This window comes from Anopheles bellator, chromosome 2, assembly GCF_943735745.2.
Source record: "Anopheles bellator chromosome 2, idAnoBellAS_SP24_06.2, whole genome shotgun sequence".
Taxonomy (NCBI): Eukaryota; Metazoa; Arthropoda; class Insecta; order Diptera; family Culicidae; genus Anopheles; species Anopheles bellator.
Window position 1 is genome coordinate 12145651 of NC_071286.1, and position 19924 is coordinate 12165574.

At 49.7% G+C, this 19924-nt stretch overlaps 1 protein-coding gene across 1 annotated transcript in view; it reads right to left on the minus strand.

Annotated features, from left to right (window-relative positions):
• Positions 1-12520: 12520 nt before the first annotated feature.
• Positions 12521-19924, minus strand: part of LOC131209354 (protein Optix) — a 51554-nt gene continuing 44150 nt past the window's right edge. The window contains exons 4-5 of the mRNA XM_058202407.1: positions 13579-13859; positions 12521-13410 (exon numbers count right to left, since the gene is read on the minus strand). Of these exons, the coding sequence (XP_058058390.1) occupies positions 12521-13410; positions 13579-13859 (1171 nt within the window). The remainder of the gene's footprint in view (positions 13411-13578; positions 13860-19924) is intronic.

Below are 19924 nucleotides of genomic sequence, written 5' to 3' on the forward strand. Positions count from 1 at the left end.
AATTCTTCTCCAGAGTGTGACTTATTTCAATAAATTAATAACAACCAGAACACTTCTATCACTTAAGAAGCCCTTCCAGCGGACCACACTTAATACAATGGCCAGCAGTGTAGCCACCGGCAAGCCAGTGGCAGAGTACACAAAGACTTCATCATTCAAATGTATGCACCCTCCCCCGACGGAGAATGTCAACCGAACGGGGTGTCCCGATTCTCCGGCACCGAAAGGCAAATCGAGCGAATCAAAACCGATTCCGGTGATCCGGAGTTTAGCTTGCATTGCCGGGTGCCGGGAAACCGCGCGAAACACAACAACTGTAACACCACCAAAACGGCGGCGGGATGAGGGATAAAGTTTCTGTTTGACTTGTCGTCCTTGGCGGCCATGAGCGCACCGAGTCCGTGGTCGCAGTTTGATGAATATTAAACGCGACCAAATCTTCCCAAAAATCAACAAACATATTGTGGAGTGTCGGCGTCGCCGCAGGGCGCAGGACGACATTGTAGCCCGAATATTGACTACCAAAACAGCTACTACCGCGAGAGGATCCGCGCGCCGCAAGCGCCCGCGAGCAATCCTTTCAAGACCGTCCCCGACCAGCGGTGCTAAGCGATGGAGCGGCGGACATACTCCGAACCCTTCCGAAACCGCCCAACAACAATGGCAAAGCCGCCCAAAGCCCGCAGCGGAATCGGGATAAAGAATTACTATGTAAATGCGATTCGAATGCGATGCGAAATTCGGTTTAGATAAAACTCTTTCGCACCGCACCGCATCGGCGGATGGATTAAGGATAATGCACTCTAAGTGCTTTCCTTAGCGAGGCCCCTTGGAGTCGGTGTGCTGCGCCATGGTAAAGTCTACGGACGGAGAAGGAATGTAGAAAAGTATCGGAAAGTTAGTACCCCGAAAGTACCCCTGTTCTGACTCTGGCGACCGGGGAGAGAATCGATGTGAAAATGCCGGTCGGTTTTAATTTACCTGAGAGCCGCTGATGCGATCGTGTCGAGAAACTACAGTTTTTGTGTAGAGTACAATCGAGCATTCGCAAAATTGGTATGTTTTTAGAGTTAGGCTTACATTCAAAACGGGTCTTTTGAGTTAGCAAACATTCAGTAGAATTCTTGGACATATTTCAATTATACTTTGACTTATCGTTTCGGTTTCAGTCCGTCGTGCACTCTAAATTAAAGAATTCCGCTGTTTTGCGAAAATTATCCAATTGCTCACTTCTTCTCTTGGCATGTGCTTTAGCTAAGTTAGTAATTTATTGATGCAAAGAGAAAACCGTGAGCCAGAAAGAAATGCTGAGATTTAATGTAATTGAAACGGGTGGAGTTTTCCAACAAACCAAATATTAAATGTAATTGAATGATTGAATGATTGATGATACTAGTCTTATTGCATGATCAAAAAAAGCTATACATTACTCATATGTTTACGAGTTATTGTGCTCAAAGTGACACTACTTTTATTATTTTCAAAACAATGAATCGAAAATAATTTATTTTTAATTTTGCACTGCTTCTTGGTGGGAAAAAATACTTTTCAAAAAATGGCTTGAAAAGTGTTCTGAGAACTCCGCTCGATCAGAAACAACAATAAAACGTTGGTTTACTGACTTCAACTGATGATGCTGAATACAATGGTCGTTCAAATGAGACGGTAAAACCAGCAAAAAATTAAAAATTCCACAAAATATTTTTGAATGGCCGAAAAGTGAAGTTGCGTGAGTTAGTTGCCATTTTAAAGATGTCAAAAGAACGTCTTGGCTCTCTATTGCATGAACTTTCGACTATGAGAAAGGTTTGTTCAAAGTGTAACAAACCGGCATTTTTGCGCCGATATGTGACAATGGATGAAACCCGGATCGCATCACTTCACTCTGGAATCGAAACCACTTGGACAGCATTTTCCGATATTTCCCCAGAACCCAACTCGGGACGAGGTGATTTGTAACGCCTGCACCCGAATCCAATGTCGCCTCGGCCGCGAACCCCGGATCGATGCTCATTTTCGCCCGGTCCATGTCGTGCTTTTATGCTTCGTTCCTTTCCGAACCACCCCGCCCGGGTTCCCGTGGACCCCGTCCCCGTGGGTCCGCGCCGCCAAGGATCATTTTAATGTGCCGGAATGCTTCCTTCCAAAACATATCATAAATGAAATTATCAGCCAGGCAGGTTCGAAGGCAAAACAAACTAAAACAGACATTATGTTGATTGATTGATCATGTTACCGATATGTATGTTGGAGGTGCGCGTCCGCGTGGTCCGTGCTTCGATTGAAGGACCCCTCCCGGGGAAGGGTAGGTGCACATCCGCCTAGGGAGCGAGAAGGGAGCGAACGTCTTACAACGTCGGAGAAATGAAGCTATCCCGACCATCCCGGGGCGAATGGGCCAGACAGTGATGCCAGGCCTGGCGCGTGATGTTTCAATTCTGATTCGAGCATGAGGTTGTCAAAAATTGTAAATTCGGAGTGGAGCACGATGCAGAAAGCCACACATTCTGCCACATCACGATCATCGTCATCATCATCATCAGCAGCAGCGGCCGCAGCGCCGTCTTCATCGAGTCGAGACGAGCGAGCCGAGCTCACTCAAGACAATCGACGCTCGGTGCAACAAAATGGAACTCATAATCAATAAAACAAATCTTTGACTTCCAAAAGCCTTTGGCTACCCTGCCCTGTTTTCCCGCCCCGGGCCCGACCCGGCCCGCTGGTCAGTCCAGTCGACCTAATCGCTGCCCAAAATCGCGATCGATTCATTTGGTGGATCATGTTTGTTTTTCTCTCCGTCTGCCAGTTAGAGACTCCCTGGACTGCTGCACCGATCCGTGGTCCTTCTGCTGTGTTTGTGTGTGTCCTTTCCCCAGGAGGATGACTTATCAACCGACCGACGGCATGAGAAATTAATTTCCTTTTTTCTCAGTCCCTTACACCAGTGCCCTACGCCAGCGCCCAGCCCAGCGCACGGGGAGCTCGAGGTGCGCCAAGATCTCGATCGCCTCGGCCGCCGCCGGGACGGAATGATGGATCGGAGTTCGGAGAGTCAATGCTCCGGCAATCACGGGGTCCCCCGGGTCCCGGGGCGTGATTATCCAACGCATTCTGGCCGCGGGTCCAAGACGTTGCCGGTCGCGACACCTCTCGACACGGCGGGTCGGCGATCGTTGGCGCCATGATCGATCTCGCCAGATTTAGGACTGTGGGTTCTGTGGCCCTTCGCAGCCGGGGTTTCTCAGGTCCGGCGAAGACGAAGCAGAGAGGCTACGGAACGCTACCAAATCGGGCATTGGAACAAGGAGAAGAAAAAAACGTCCATGATTACGCCGTCCAGCACCGTCGAGGTGGAGGCCCCGCTCAACCGGTTCCGTGGGTGCTCTCTGGGTGCAATTATTATTTACATTTCTTCCTCGACTGCCGAAATTACCGAGTATAAATAACATATCAATTATTCCATTGAGCGAAATTATTTAACATCTATTTTGGGCTTCAGCGTTCTGCTTCTTATCCCTCCTCTCGGACGATCCCGGCCGGGGAGTGGAGCGCACCCCGCGAAACCCCGATCCTTAGATTATTGCCTTTTGGACCTGCGATCAACCACCAACTCAGGGCTTCCGAGATTCCGAGGGCGATTCACGATTTCGCTGACGAGGCAAAAATGGGCTAAATGTGTGGTTCGGTTCGATGAGGCTGCTGCTGTCGATTCCGAGTCATCGAAGGCGTTGGTGGAGTGGAGGCTGGGCTGTTTAGAGGTTCTGTGGCACTGAAGAGGTCACCACATTCAGGGGGTTGGGACCGAGAGTTGGGCCTGTGAAACAACAGAAACCATACGATACGCAAGCACAATTATATGATGGTGTAAACATTTACCGTATATGTTGTAAGTCTGTACAAGAAATCTTCCTTTTTGTTCCAACAGCTTTAAGTGTATTTTAATAAATTTTTCATGTCTTTTTCAGAGGTAGACGACGTCTCTGGAGTCCAATTTTCAGAGCACCCAGCTGACCATAGAAATGAGTCAAAAACAATCAACTATGGTGAATGTAAGGGATGAACAAGCAATTCGAGCTTCGAAACGGGCAGTTTATCCAAATTCTGTCTTTGCTTTGTTGCATTTGTTGGGTAAGACTTAACCAAAAGGATATTAGCAAAATGTAGCTAACAGCTCCATGACAAATTACGCAAATGTTGAGCTGTATCTGAACGGTGTAGATCGAACTACAGATCACTGGCACTGATGCAGAATTGATGCAGACGATGATCATGTTGAACTGTTGAACTGTGCAATTAAAAATACGAATGAAGAAGAATAAAAAATGTTACAAAACAAGTCGTTTTAGTTTCTTATCAAAGTGAACTAATTTAACTTCATTGCTGTTTGGCTAAGCAAGGCTTTTCGTCAACCATCCTCTGTTTGGCTCTCCTTATGCATCAATTTATGATTTAAATTTTTGTAGGAAAAGTTTTAACAAAAATTGAAAACATTATGCTAGTACCGTAGGTTATTTTATAAATGATCTTTTGTGTAATTCAAACTGAAAACATCGACCATACCTCCATCATATCTGCATTCCGAACTGTTGGGTCACAACATATCTTTAATAAGCCCTTTTTATTTGCAGTTTTTATAAATAATCCTTATAATTACTGCTAAATCCGTCGTGTTCAAAGTGTACCAAACGGCATCCCCGTCGAGCGAGAAAAAACAGGGATTCACACCCCGTCCATCCCGTAAATCCCGTGTCGTGATGGCAGAATGTGCGGCCGCTGCAGCTGAGCCTCCGCTGAGGGCACGGCAACCCTTCGCTGGCCGGGTGTGCTTGCAATAAACAGATTTCACGGATATCGTTCGATCTAATTTAATAAACGGACACGCAAACGCGGCCGAAGGCGCATTCGGGAGCGCATTAAAAGGGTGCCGGAACCACCGCGCACGGAATGCAGATTGGCCCAAGGGCACCAACGGGCACGGCAGGAACGGTGTTCTCGGTCGCTCCCGACATCCCTGGTCCTGGTCGCTTTGTCGCCTGGTCCCTCTGATTCGCGCCTATTTATCTTCTCATCGGTGCTTCGCCTGATGGCGTCCATTCTGTCGCAGGACACCTCTGCTCTGCACGGGCAGATTATTTATAACCACGGCACACCGAAGCCCGCGCCGCCGGGGAAAGGATTGGTTCCGACGAAAAGCACTGGCAGCAGATCCCGGAGCGTATCACCAGCACAAAATGGCCTACCCGAGCTGATCGGCCGCCCCGGGTTCATCGGGAAAATTATTTTCCATTCATCGACCGGTGTTGGGGCAAATCGGTGTGGCATCAATTGTGCCGGTGGTTGTGACAGATACCCCCCGGGCACCGGGACTTGTTGGCAGCCGCAGTCTAGAGGTGTGCCATCGGGCGAAATTAGGAAAATTCGCACCGAAAGCGACCGTGTCACCGTGCAGTTCCGGTTCGGATTTCGGGAAACAACACTCCTTTGGGGAAGGCTGGCTGCGGAAGGGTTGGGTTTGGGGTTGATTGTGGAATGGATTTTTGCCAACTCTTACCGACACTTACCGAGCCGCATCGGCGTTCGGCGCGCGTGACGATGCTATGGATCTAATCTGAATAATTAACTCATAAGGCGGAGAAAATAGTATGTGCGTTCAACTACTATTGGGTGGTAGTCTGTTCTACGTTGCCCTGCCACCGGACTTTAGGCGGATCTGTAGGTAGAAGATAAAATATATACAATGTGAATCGATGCCTAAATATAAGGAATTTAAATTAATAAATTCTCTTTTTATTTTTATTTTTGAAAACAAACATTAAAACACACTTCTCTTAATATAAAAACATTCTCCCAACGACGCACACTTTAAGATTGATCCGAATATGCTTCCCATCGATTCTTGAGGTTTCGACATAATAAAAAAAATGAAATCTCGTAAAACGGACACAATGGCCCAGTTTGTCATTGTTTCCAAATTTACGGTACGGCTCACACTTCTCACCTCCCGATTTCACTGCGCTCCGGATACGTTCTCTCACAACCGACTCAAAAAGGACGAGCCAAGGAAGAAACCCGACACCCGGTTAATAGGTTTTGTGGTCCTCGCGCTCGTTCGGTGAGCATGCCAAAGTGTCACCTCGTTGATCCGCAGCCGCAGCAACGGCCCCCGGCTGAATGGTGCTCGACAAAACTACCATCCGCACCGGGGGCTCTCCTCCCGGTCGAGATTTCTATCCCATTTCCATTCCACCGGGCTCGGCCGTGTTCCCTACCGCAAAAAGCGGGTCGGCCTCCGAATCGAATTCCGGCTCACCTCGAAAAGAGCAGAAAGTTTATCCCCGATCTCGACGATCGTTATCTGCCATTTTGGGAAAATATGTTCCAAATTTGACACCTCCAAGCCATCCCAGGCTGGCTGGCTGACTGGCACACGGATCGTGCACACGATAAAGGTATTAGTTTAATGTTTCTGTCTATTTATCCTCCTGACTCCTTCGTCCTTTCAACGCCAACGGCTGGTTCTTGCGCTCCTTTCGGGTGTGACACATTTACGTTCTTTTTTTTTTCTTCTTCCTGTTATTCGGCCCCGTCGCTCGGTCACGGCCATGATTGACGTCATTTTTACACTATGGTCCCTTAATCCGTTTCCGCATGGCCCACGGGCAGCGGTGTTCGTCCCCGGGGTGGGTTTCCGGTGTGCGTTCGAGGCGCCCTCTGAAATGGATCCTAAGCGAGCGACTCACATCAACCAGCGATTCAACGGCATCGATAAGACCGGCAATGGATTCCCGAAATCCCGTGAGGCCGCTCGACCAACTGCATCTGGCGTAGCACCTTCCGGTTTTATCTGCAAACCGCATCGGATCACTTCATTTGCGGGATGGAATATGGAATCCAGTGAACCACAACTGAACTAAATATTTAATCGTTGGAGTAACCGGAATAATGAGAAGACTTTATTACACTCGCATTAGAACTGGAGTTCTTGGCAAATCGAGGATTGATATAGAGCAGAGACGAATCTACGATTATTTGTTTTAATAGGTGAGAATTCGGTGCCATTATTAATCGGTAGAAATGTTTCTAACTATGGGTCTGTCTTAGATGGAACACGGCTACGGTTTAATAATAGAAGACTCAAAGTGTTATAAATTGATTTCTATAAGATTCGTCTGTCACTCAAACATTCGAACTTTAGTCAGAAACGAATTACGCCCTTAGTAATTCAGTGTGGGTTATCGTGTAGTTATAATGTTGCAGTTATTATATATAACTATTATTATAGTTAGAGTTATAGTTGTTATATCAATATACTATTATTTAAGTATAATGTAGTAGTAATAGCTTTATCATCCCTAATGAATGAGAATACGACAAACTTTTTCATCTCTAGATTCAGGTCCTTCGATATCTGTTATTCACTTGGATATCACTCGAAGCGTTCAAACCCGATTTGTTCTATGTGATGTCGTTCGTTCTTGACTAGATCATCTTGATTTGATAACTATTGTTTTAAAATAACGGCAATTAATCGTGGAAAACTTCAGTTCACATCTATTGCTTACGACGTAGAAGTTCGATATCAGCCACAGAAAGATTTTTATATTCAGTATTTGATTTACGCAAACAATTTAGCTTAAATTTTGAGAGAATATTAAATGAAACAATGCCGTGGGCTAGACCTAAAAAGGCACCCAAAAGAGTGAAACCGTCAGCTCCTTACGTCAGGTTGCGTTCCAAGACAAGACGTTTCGTGCAGCAATTTGCCACCCACCTGAACACGCGGGGCGGCTCAAACAATGCGGGTGGAAAAGCGATGGAAAACCGGAGCACATCTGCCACTATGTTGCGTGATCCACGGCCGACGACGGCGATTGTGACGGATGACGATGGATGGATGGCGCTTTGCCGAGGGAACTGGATTACTGAACTCCCCGAGGCTCCCCGGGCCTCGTAGGAAAAACCATTTGTCATCGCGATTGTCGCGCACAATGGGGCGAACGGACATTTTGTTGACACTTGCCGGTGGTGCTGTATAAGTGTTTTTGGGGACCCACTCTTTCGCGGTTCGCTGAGCGCGCGCGATCGCGAGCCGGATGATAAGCACTGAAATTAAAAGCAGAAAGTAGAAAAATCAAACACAGAAAATCCTGCCTCGGCTCGGCCCGCAAATGGGCTCCACCGTGAGCACCGTGAAACTCGACACACAACATCCATCATCCGCCAGCGGCAAACGACGACCGACCGGTTGTTGGGCTAAATTAGATGGGTCCGATGGCGATGGAGTGCTTCGCGTAATCTAAGTGATGACGGGAAAATATACTTTCATCGCTCCGGTTTTTCCAGACCAGACCCACCCACCGGGAAAAAGCCACACGCACGTCACGGGCCGGCAGAGTTTTGTGTCATGCTCCGGCGCCCAACTTACAAAATGGATGATGTTTTACCAATTTTATTCCCGGCCCACGCTTTGTTCCGGGGCCTCGTCCCGAGCGGGGGACACAGATCTGGCTTCAAACAATAGGCCTCCGGTGGGGATGATGAAACCGTCCCCTGACGGACCGGGACTCCTTCGTCCCCGGGTTCTCTGGTGGTTCACTTTATTTCACGAAAAACTCCGAAACCATTAGATATAGGTGGCAATTAAGATTAACGGCCGGGGTGGCGAACGGTTTCGGGATTTGGCGCGCCGAAGTTGATGGATGGTCACCCGCTGAGGCGCATGCCTTATTTTGCGAGCTTCAGCTCCCCGGTCACTAAGCGAATATTCGAACCTAAGTTCCCAGTGTCCAAGTGATGATTGTTTCCAACCAGTTTTTGGGTTAATCAGTTCTGATGCGCTTGGAGTGGAACGAAGAACTCGCTTCAAGGAGCCGGAAAAGTTACAAGCGATAACAACCTGCCACAAGCTTCAAGAAAGTGGCTCAAGAAAGCAAACATTTTTCGATTAAGGATGATGTGGGCAATTAAGTGTCGGAAAAGCTCGTTGCTCAATGTGTTGAGGTGAAAGCTCTCGATAGAGCTGTTTTCGGGGCAAAAAAATGTTCCCTAATGCTTTTTGCAGCGAAGTGACCCTGATATTTGATACTGCGACTTGGTCTTCTTAAGGTACCTCACTTTCTTTGCTTGTTTTGAACAACATTGACCGATATTTTTTCGGGTTCCACCGGATAATAGGCGTTCTGATTTATCAAACAAAAACAGGAACATGAATTTATTTACATCTCCAACACGAACCTTTTCATTCGGGCCATTCTAGGACCCCGCTATATTTGAGGGTCCAGAATAAACGGGCAGCGTTCAAACAATTCTGGCTCGGGTGTGCGAAGCAGGTATTCCCTTACGATCCTCACCAAATACCGCCCAACAGGGTCCTACCGGTCCGATGTCACCGTTGAACGGAGTGGATGATGAGCTCGATTTCATAAACCTGGTTCGTCTCCCAAACTCCAGATGTATGCTGCTGTCGATTTAAAGCCCATGTGGCCGGTCGCAGGAAAAATACCGTTTCATGTTGTTTCGAATTGGCTTCGAAATTGCGATGTTGCGATCGAACGGAAGCACATTTTAATTTCCCAGTTCGTCAGTGACACCAGCCAGGGCAGCAGCCATCATGTGTGCCACCCGTTCGCTCATTATCTCGCGTTTGTATGCACTTTCGTTGTTTCTCGTGTCCATCTTTTTATGTTGAATTTTTTGTTTGCTCTGCGCCGTGGTGTGCGTGCGCTCTGCCCTGGTGTTGGTGTGGTGGTTGAATTGGCCTAATCTAGCTCCGCCCAGGAAACCGGGTCCGGGTTATGTACATCTCCTATGTGCTGGCCATCCGGCTCTGTGTGTGAGTTGTATATGCTTTTATCATACTTTTATGCTGGCCTGTTTGGTCTGCCAACAAAAGCTCCACGGTCCCATGGGTAAACATACGCTTCTCGTAATGTGAAACATTAACGATATGTCATGTGAGAGGTGGTGCTGTGAGCGAAACACATGTTAGACATATTTCCCGTGATGCGTGTTTCAACCTTTTCCCTGTCCATTTTCCCTTTTTTCTGTCGCTTTTTGTTGCTCGAACACCAAGCGCCCGAGAGTATCGATTGAAAGAGTCAGAATGCCAGCCGTTTGGAATGTAATTAGCAGGGTTCTGGTGTCCCGGGTGGAGTGCGACTGGTTAGAGACCTCGGAACGATACGCCGTGGTCCCTAGCGAGCGATACTGTTGAAATTTACCAAAAACTTGACGAGGCCGATGACGCAAAACACGGGGCCGTTTTCAGGTTTTCAGGTCATAAAAGCCGACGGTAAATTTGTCGACACAAATCAAAAGCGAAGTCGTGAGACTGCCATTCTCGCCTAAATTACCCCACAAAAGAGGACCGATATTTAAACCATCGAACAGTGAACAAGGAACTCACCAAAAACAGGATTCCACAAACCGCGAAAGAACGTTACTCAAAACAGACAGCTCAGCTTTAATTATTAAATTTATTTTCCGTAATAATTAATATAATTTGATTGCAGCATTTTATGTACAGTGTCGTTTTGTTAGCTTGTTGATGCTGTTTGTTTTTCCGCGTATCTGTTTTAGTTTTCTGATTGCCCCCAACAACATTCGAACCCCAAAACTCTAGTTTCGGACCAGTTTGTGGCGCTCTGGCGTCCCTCTGAAGGATAATAAGTTTTGCTGTATGCTCTACACGCCCGCGGTGCTTTCTACGGTTTATGTTTTTTTGTTTTAACAATATCATTGCTTGGTTTAATTTTGTTCCATGTAAACGCTGTGTCCGCTATGCCCGGTTTTTTAATGCGAGATCTACGGCGCCCCATTCGTCCCCACATTATCCCGTTCCAGAGCCAACGGGCCCGGGCGGTGTTTTGGTTTCCTTTTGAATTTAAATTAATTTTCCTACACCCTTCCTGCGAGTGTCCTGCGAGGACCTGCGGACTTGCGGACCGGATATTGCCAAAATACGATATTTGCCTAACAGCGTGGCCAACCAACTGGGCCACCTTGGACGCCGCGCGCCTAAGCTTACTGAGGTTAATGTAGTTTTTCTTTCGCTTCTCTTCCCTTGTTTAGACACAGACGTCTTGAAGATGCTGCCACTGCCGGCTTTGTCTTTTGTGTGCGTTTGCCCCGCGCGGAGCGCGGACTATTGCGGGCCGCCCCCCCGGGTTTGGCTGGCCATTTGGCCCGCAACTTAAAGCATCCAACTCTAATCGGCTACACTAATCAGCTACTATGTGCACATTATTTGCATTATTTGCCAGCACGCATTGATGCATTTACAGTATTTATATGACGATTGTTTTGTTTGCTCTGCTTTTTGTTTGCTTTATTTGCTCTATTCCACATAACTTAATACACCGCGTCTAGCTCACTCGCCTAGCTATTTATACGTTTCATTTTCCATTATTTCATTGCATCATCGCGTTGCAGTGTGTCTTTGTAGTGTTCCGGTTAGTGTTTGCCTTCTGCCCGGATCGCCGTTTCGCCACCCGTTTTTGCTTTCACAAAACGAACTCGCTTCTCCGTTTTCCGGTTCCGGTGCTTCAGTTTTCTCTCCCGTTCTTTGTTGCACGGTTCAACCGGCCCCGCTCGTTGCTGCATAACCGGACCGCCGCAGAGTGCAGTCTCGGCGTTTTTTGCTACTCCCCCCTTTTGGCCACAAATCGCTCGCTCGAATTTTCATAAAACTAAACAAGTGAACTCATTAAGTTAATGACTTTATGAACTGGAAAGGGCTCGCACCCTGCAGCGAGTTTCCGAGACCAGCACGATGATGGTGGCCAGGTGGCTTGATGTCTCTCGGTCGCTCGGGTATTTAAGTGTTTTTTAGTGCCCCGCATTTGATTGAGTTGCCATGTTTTGACAGCCAACATTCGGTTGTCGCGAACCGTTTCAGAATGTCAGCAGTGGGTTGTTTCGGTTCGCGTGGCCATTATACTTGAATGTTGATCCTTTCGGGAGGACTTCTTCAAAAAGTGCTTAAGAAATGTTTACCCAAAACGCAGCATTCAAAGCCAGTAAAAGCAGTCCCTTGGGAGCTCATCCCCAACTCAGCACCTTGAATCGATTCCCCAGCGGACGGGAATTGGGGAGTGCGCATGCGTCCTTCACCAGAAAGAGACGGCACGGGGATCCAGATTTGGCCAGCGGTACCGTTCTGATCCGGGGTGAGCTTATGTACTACTCAACGATTGCACGTATATACTCCAATTCCGAGAAATTGGACCAACGTGTCGGTGATTTTGTGGGGCGCAAACAGTGGAGCAGAGTGGAACCCTCGGCAGTAATCCATTGGCAAACCGGGAGGATGCTGAAGGCGCATCCACCACCATCAAAGGGCTTTTGGCCATCAAACGGATGGAAGTTTTTGGATCAGAAGAGGAAGGAAAAACAGCAACGAACGCAACGGGCCTCGTCGATCCACGAACCGTTGGGGGGGGCATCCTTGAATAAAGCGCATCGTGTTACAGGCTTTCGTGTCCGGGTTGTACTGCACGCCAGGCAAGGCTCCCGGCGCTTATCACGAGGCTTCCTTCGGTTTCGGTGACGGCGAGAACGGCCGGTGGAGCAGCGAGGTGGTGGTGGTGGTAAGCGGCGTGTTAGTGGTGATGGGGTTCGGTACGATCCGCACGATCCCACTGGCACTGAGCCCGTTCATGAGGGCCGCGGCCGCATGATGGTGATGGTGGTGGTGCTGATGGTGGTGGGGATGGTGCTGTCCCGCCGGATGTCCGTGCGGGAGCCCCGGGTGGATGTGTGGGTGGTGCACATGCAGCGGGTGGTGCAGCGCGAGGTGGGCCGGATGGTGCTGAGGCTGGGAGGCGGCCGCCGCTGCTGCAGCCGCGGCCGCCGCCGCGGCCGCTGCCGCCGTGTGGTGCAGGAGCTCCGCGTTCAACCGCGACGGTGAGCTGACCCGTATTCTCAGCGGTGACATGGGCTGCAGTGGAGGGGCACTGGCGGTGGCGGTGGTGGCGGTAGAGGTGATGGGGACGGGTCCGGCCGAATGCGGTGTCCCTGGGCGACCACCCGGATCGGCCACCGAGAGATCACTCGGGGCGCAGGGATGTTCCTTCCCGGGTGCCGGTGGCAGGGTCGGCGTGGTGGTGTTGGTGAGGGACACGCTCGTGGCACTGCTGTTGCTGCTCGGCGACTCGCTCATGTTGCCGACCGTCGTCGTCGTCGTCGCCCCCGTTGTCGTCGTCAGGACACCGCCGGCCGCTGTCAGGTTGCACGGGATGCCGAGCGACCCGCTCGCCACACTGACCGCCAGCGAGTGGGGAAGGTGGGGCTGGGGCCGCAACACCGTCGGCGTGAGGGGCAGATGCGTCAGACCAATGGGGGGCGAATGGGTGGCGATCGGTGGCGAGTGGTCGCCCAGACGATAAGGCATGAATCTGCTGTTGAACGAACCTGGCGGGGCGAAGCACAAGGAGAGAAGAGTCCGCGGACCGCGGATGATGCCGGCTGTTAGTAACGCCAAAAGAAGAAAGTAATAGGGGGACCATACCTTCCTGCGTACCTTCGGGTTGCATACCTTCAGGCGCGGAACTGTGCCCTTGTTAAGGCGGAAAAACTTACCAGGTAACAGGCCGCCGGTCAGGTGGTCACCGAAGCGGAACGAGTGCAGCGAGGCGAAGCTGCTCCGGAAGTCCTTCTCGCGGTCGTCGTGCAGCCGGTCCTCGCTCGAGCCCGGCAACGAGCTGGGGCTGTGCTGCATCGACATGCTAGGAACTGGCGAGTGCGTGCCGAGCGAGATGTCCGAATCGGAGTCGGTGTCCACCGGCGACAGGGGCCCGCCCTCACCCCGCCGTGGCGTCAGCGAGGACGACCCGGACCCGGACAGTGGCGGTTGGTTGTGTCTGTGCGGAAAAGGAAACGGAGGAGCGCTCGTTAGTCGAAGGAACATCTCATTCATTTTAATAATCGCCCAACAAAATGGTCACCCCGGGACATTCCGAGGTAGAAGTGGTGGTGGCCGGCCACCGTAATTTGCCGTGTGTTTGGTGGGGGGTGTGTGTGCGTGTCCGGGAGTGCAGTTAATCTCGGTGGTGCCTCCGTCCTCCCGGGTCTAATACCAATATCTCTGACGCTATGAAAAACGGCAAAGACAATAATCTTCTCTCTCTATCGCCCTGTCTCTCGCCGAGGAGATCGTAGAGGGAACGCAGAACAGATTAAGTGGTCGGGAAGCCGGACGGGAAGCAGGCGGCGAAGTGATCAGGCAGCGAGAAAAAGGTGCCGTGTCATAGCCTTTAATACGTGGTTTCCCTCTTGACGACGCCAGTGTTCTAGGCCAACACAGACCCGGGTTGCGTCGTCTGTTTGACACTAAGCGTAACACGATGACACGGAACATCAGCCCTCAGCCCGGGATGGATTATTATCGACGACTCAACCCGGCTCAACGGACGACCTGGCCCAGCTGGTCCAGGAATGCTAATTAGTCTGCCCGGACGTCGGCCCACATTGCAACCACACTAATCGATCGATCGATCCCACCAAACGAACCATTCTCTATCGAGAGTCGCACAGGAAGTTGGTTTTGGGCTCAACACGTCCTCAAAAAGTCCTGGAACACTGTTGACGTCGATTCTCGACCGTTTTCGATACTACAGCAGGCTTTTCGGGGGAAGCGCCGATGGATCTGAACGACATTCCCAGGATCACCCGACGCCAGCCGCCACTCGTCGTCAGTGGCGCCGGAAATGCAATGCGTGCGGCGTCCCTATATTTACCCACTTCGAGTTAATAGGTGTCCTGCTTTCGTCAATTTCGTCGTCGGCAGGGTGCTACGCGCCACTGGATGTCTGATCCTGTGGGATACGCTCTCGAAGGATGCGGCCACCAGGAAGGACGACGAAGCGTCGTCCTTCAGCTTCGTGTCCGAAGGCAAACACAAGCACTTTCGGTGGAAAATGGTCCCATTTTTTTATGTTGGTTTCATGTTTGCTGCGATGCACTCTGTTTTCCCCGATGGCGAAGGTATGCGTCGCGACTCCTCAAGATGCTGTCGGCTTTTGGGCGTCACTGCCTGCGATTGGTCTTGCATTTGTCTGCTCTTATGGGCTCCCAATCGCGCCGATTGGGCCAACATAGTTTGGAGCATAATTATTTCGTTCCAGACTTTAAGAGCAAGAGTTTGAAAAACAAACTCCAAGAACACGCGGTAGTCTTGGTTGGCCATGTATCAAAGATGAGGTTCCATTTGTTTGACAGCTGTCAGGATCGGTTGAAATTTCCAAATACACAACACCCGATCCGACCGCAGACAACCCGTGTGCATGTGTTGGTACTGCGCGTGGTGGCGCTTAATGCATTCTTCGCGAAGCAAAAAACACATTTTAACGAGGCGCAGCCAAAGTCCCCTTTCCAAGGAGTTCAAGACCATGGCCTCGTCGCAAATGGAAATGCACAGAATGAGTGAAAGAGAGAGAGAGAGCGAGAAATGGGAAAATAACAACAGGGAGACGACAAGAATGACACACACGGCGGAAGGCAGAAACAAAAATCATAAGTCCTAATCCTAAACAAACTCCGTTTCAGCACACTGCCTCCATGGGGGACGCGGACACTTTCTTCGAAGAAAGTAGTGAGTAAACACACTTACGGCGAGACAGAACGACAGAACCGCTGGCGGGACAATGAACGCACGCTGGACGACGTGGGAGAAAAACAAAAACAACGTCAACGGAAAATGCCCGGGCGCCTTGCTCCGGCCACAAATAGAGTCGCTCGAGTATCGGACCTGGCGCGGACCCGGAGCCAGCCAGCGATAGCTCTCACTGTCGAGACATCGAGCTCGGAGGCGTATCGGGTTACGATCGTCGATCCCGCCCGGGGTGCATCCTTGATCTCGCGCAGCAGGAGTCCCCACGCCACCATTATCCCACGCCGCTTCACTCAGGAGAAGTTCTAAAGTTTCAACTGAACCGGTCGGGAACGAAGCAATTTGTGGTTTAATATGCAAAACGGTAACGCATCGCCAGCTGTCAGTGTCGATTGCGCGCCCCGTTTCCAGGGCAACCAGAGAGGCGCCTAACCACTCGTAAATGATTTCCGCCCGGGGTTTGGCTATTCGTTTGCCATTCAAATCAGACGCGGACTTCCAGACGAGGGCCGGTGGTACAATTAATGGGGTGGAATCAAAACAAGCAGCCAATGGCCAAAGGGACTCAATAAAATATGCTAATGCTGTGACTCGGTGATCAAACACATGGGCTGAAAAGACGCGTCAAAATTGGCTTTATTCACCAAACTTCATCTCCATCAAGAGCGAAACTTCATTCGAGCGAAATCTCTTACCGACGAGTATCTTTCTAAGGTCTGACAGCTATTTTTCTGCCATTTTTTCAGCTCTGTTGATGGTTCATTTCCCTTCTCAAGGTAGTTGATTAATATTGCTCCACGCACATCTCGAAAACACCGAGACCCTAACCTTTGCTGTTTTGTGCTTTTGAGCGTTTTGGAAGACGTTCACAAGTTGCTCTCCACTCAGATGACGATCGTTTTGATTACGGAGTGAAATGATGGATCCATGTTCTATCCATTGTCACATATTGACGCAAAAAATTGGTTTATTACGTTAAAAAATGGCCAAACACTAAGAATCATCAACGGCGTTCTTGTTTTTGAACGTGTTGATCATTCAACGGCTTTCGCATAGCTCAAATGCTTAAATCGTTATCCGAAGTCCTTATAACACTATTCAAGCCATTCGTTTCGCTTGAACGGTATCTTTTCCCACCAAGAAGTAGTGTAAAATTGAGACATGAAATTGTTTTCACTCCTTTGTTTTAAAAATAACAAAAGTATTGGCACTCTTAGCACAATAACGCACAAACTTATGAGTAGAATATCATGAAATTGTGTATTCAGCTCGCGATTTTTCAACCCATGTGTTCAGGCCAGTCGCACAAATGAGCCTCGCAGTTTACTATGCGAAGCTCAAGGGTGGCGGCCGGCACTCGGCTCACTGACTGACAATCATTTTACGATGCGGTGACGACGACTGGTTTTGTTGTGACAAATTAGAGACAGCGCTCCGAGTTCTTGGGACGAGTTTCGCGAGGGGTTCACCGACAGGACAAACCAGAGACGCGCTATTTACTTGCGGAAACCTTCCGCAAGTAACGGCGGGACAGATTTGCGACGCAGCAGCAACAACGTAACCCCTCCGTTTAGTGTCCTGTCATCGATGTGCGCTATCCTGCGCCCGGGCCGTGTGTGGGGTCGGGTTGACAAATTGCCGCCGGGGCCGGCGGGTTTTCGCCTTCACACCCCGGCACGAGCGGTGCAGGACTTCCGATTCGGCAGGGTCGGAGCACCGGGCCCCCCGCTCCCGCCAAGTGTATGGTGATGATAATTGAATTGTACATTCACCGGGGCCTCTGACCGGTTCGGCCGGGGCCAGACCAACAAAGGGTTAAGGTACGCCGGTGGATATGCTCAAGAAAAGCGGGAAGCGTCTGGCGCCGGGGCCGTGCGTAAAACTGCAAGTGAACAGCGCAAACACCGAAGACAAAGCGACGGGTTCGTGGTGCGCGATGTGACTGTGGCTACCCCTTTTCCTTCCTCAAGGCCAGCACCGCCGCCGACAGTGTTTACACAACCGGCCTCCGGGATGCGATGCGCGCAGATGTGGACCGGTACAGTGTTTTAGCAAACAACAATAAACCATCCGCAACCGCAAACGCTTAATGGCGCGGCATATGGTTGGGCGTGCGCTCCAGTGATGGCTGCGGCCGCGATTTCGCCTTCGTCCTGATTATGCGCCCGGTTATTGGACGTTTAATGGCTGACCAATCCGCAGACCCGGAGGTAGCTGGCTCACAAGTACTGACAAGTGATCTCAGCTATTGATAACGCAATCCGTTTGTCCAGCCTGGCGCCCTAAACTCAGACATTAGATCCAAGCGGGTTCTACCAATTTCCAATTTCTCTCTGAAGTGAGAATCTTGTGGGGCTACAAAATACGCTTCCATAACTGTTATGACGTCTTCACTTGATGAAAAACGTTTTCCAAGCATAACAAATTTGGTTGAGTCTGGAAACAGATGGAAGTCGCTAAGTGCAAAATTCAGTATTGCTTACACTGCCCAATGAGATGCGTAGGGCTTCTAAAGTCTCTTTCAATCACTTACGACATCCTGTACTTCTCTTACAATTTCAGGTGTTGCTGCTGTTTTTTGACGTCCCTAACGTGGATCGTCTTCAAGACCCCACTTAAATTCAGTCTATCCCACCTTTTTACTGTACTAATTAAAGACGAAGAGTCCTTATTTACTTTCTACATTCATTCATAACCCCAGTTCGCCAGTTTAAGCCTTTCACAAATTAAAATTCAATCACTGCACGATACTTGGTTTTTTCCCATTTAAAAAAATACTATGACACGTCGATGTCAAATGGCTTGTAAACAAATAATCAAGTGACAGATCGAAATGAATCTTCAAATATGTTTACATGAAGAGTGTACCAACAGCACCAACCTCTGTTATTGAAGCTCGAAACTTATTAAACAGCCTAGCAAATGAAGAACTCACTTATAGCACAAGCTGCAAGGGGTCTTCAAAAAGCAACTCAAGTCTAAGGCCATCCCACAAATAGGGGGACGAAATACAGAAAATAATTATCGGTTCCAGAGTCCAATCTCGGAGCAGGAGAACTACATTCCGGATTACGGATGTCATTATGGTGTTGCTCCCGGGTGCAGCAGGTGCAGAGGTTGGAAACTACTCACCAGCCCACTAATATCCAGCGAGTCAAAAGCCGTCAACTTGCCCTTGCCTTGACCAACACAATGTCCGATAAGACACACTCGGCGCGCTATACGTTGTGTTTACAGAACATGCCACCAAATATTTACACCCGACAGCAGTAGCTTCCGGCAACTCACCCAACCACATCCGGGCCCCACTCCCGGCCCGGGAGCGAACTCGAAGAGAAATGTGTTTGCCAACTTGTACCCACTTCAGGGCTCCACTCAGGAGCGGGAACTACTGTGCGCGGACAGTGCCTCGGGCACCGATTGGCCGTTCGATATTGGCCGACAGTGCGAGAATTAAGAAGTTCTTCTTGCAATCATCATTACACGACCGTTGTCCCGGAGGCAACGTGGTGCCCACCATTGGTTATTGATTTCCTTCGCTTCGATTGATGGCAAAACACACTCTCGACCGGGGCCGGTCCAAACCGAAGGACGACGACGACGACGGTGGTGGTTTGTTGAGTTTATAATCGACGGACGATTAGGTTGTCAAGTGCGTGTCCTGCGAGCCCATCCATTGCCGTAAGTGCCCGACGAGTGTGCCAGACGCGTGATGGAATGGACGCGATTGTGGCCGCGCTGAATGCATTTGCTTGTCGCGTGGCTCCTTGGCTCCGGTCTACTAGAGCTGCAAACAAAGCAAATTATGATGGACTTGGCACAAAGAGACACGGCTACGACTGCTCCAACAGAGAGCTTCCGATCGAAAGGTGCAGCAAAAAGTGAGGTTAAAAACGAAACGCAGCGTACAAATCACTGTAAATGTGAAACCTCAATGTTTACTTTGATCGTCCATCGTCCAGTTGGTTCACCCTCTGGACAACCCTGAGCCGGTCAGATGTCGAACCGGAAGGTAGCGCACATATCCCTACGGGTTTTCCGAGGGTGAAAGACCGTCATTTGCCGCAAGTAACCAAGTTAGGTAAGGTTTTCCTCAGCAGACACGGATGGTCTTGGTCTCGGGCACAAGAGTCTCACTCGCGGATAAAAGGATAATTGAATATGAAAAGTGTAATAGGCCCCCCGAAAATGTCACATGCACCCAGGGGCCGGCCTCATTGACCCTCCACACACAGCGGGGGGCAAGATATGTCGCTCCATACAGCCTTCCATCCATTGGCCATGCTGGGTTCGTTTGTCACAAGTTAACAATGTTAA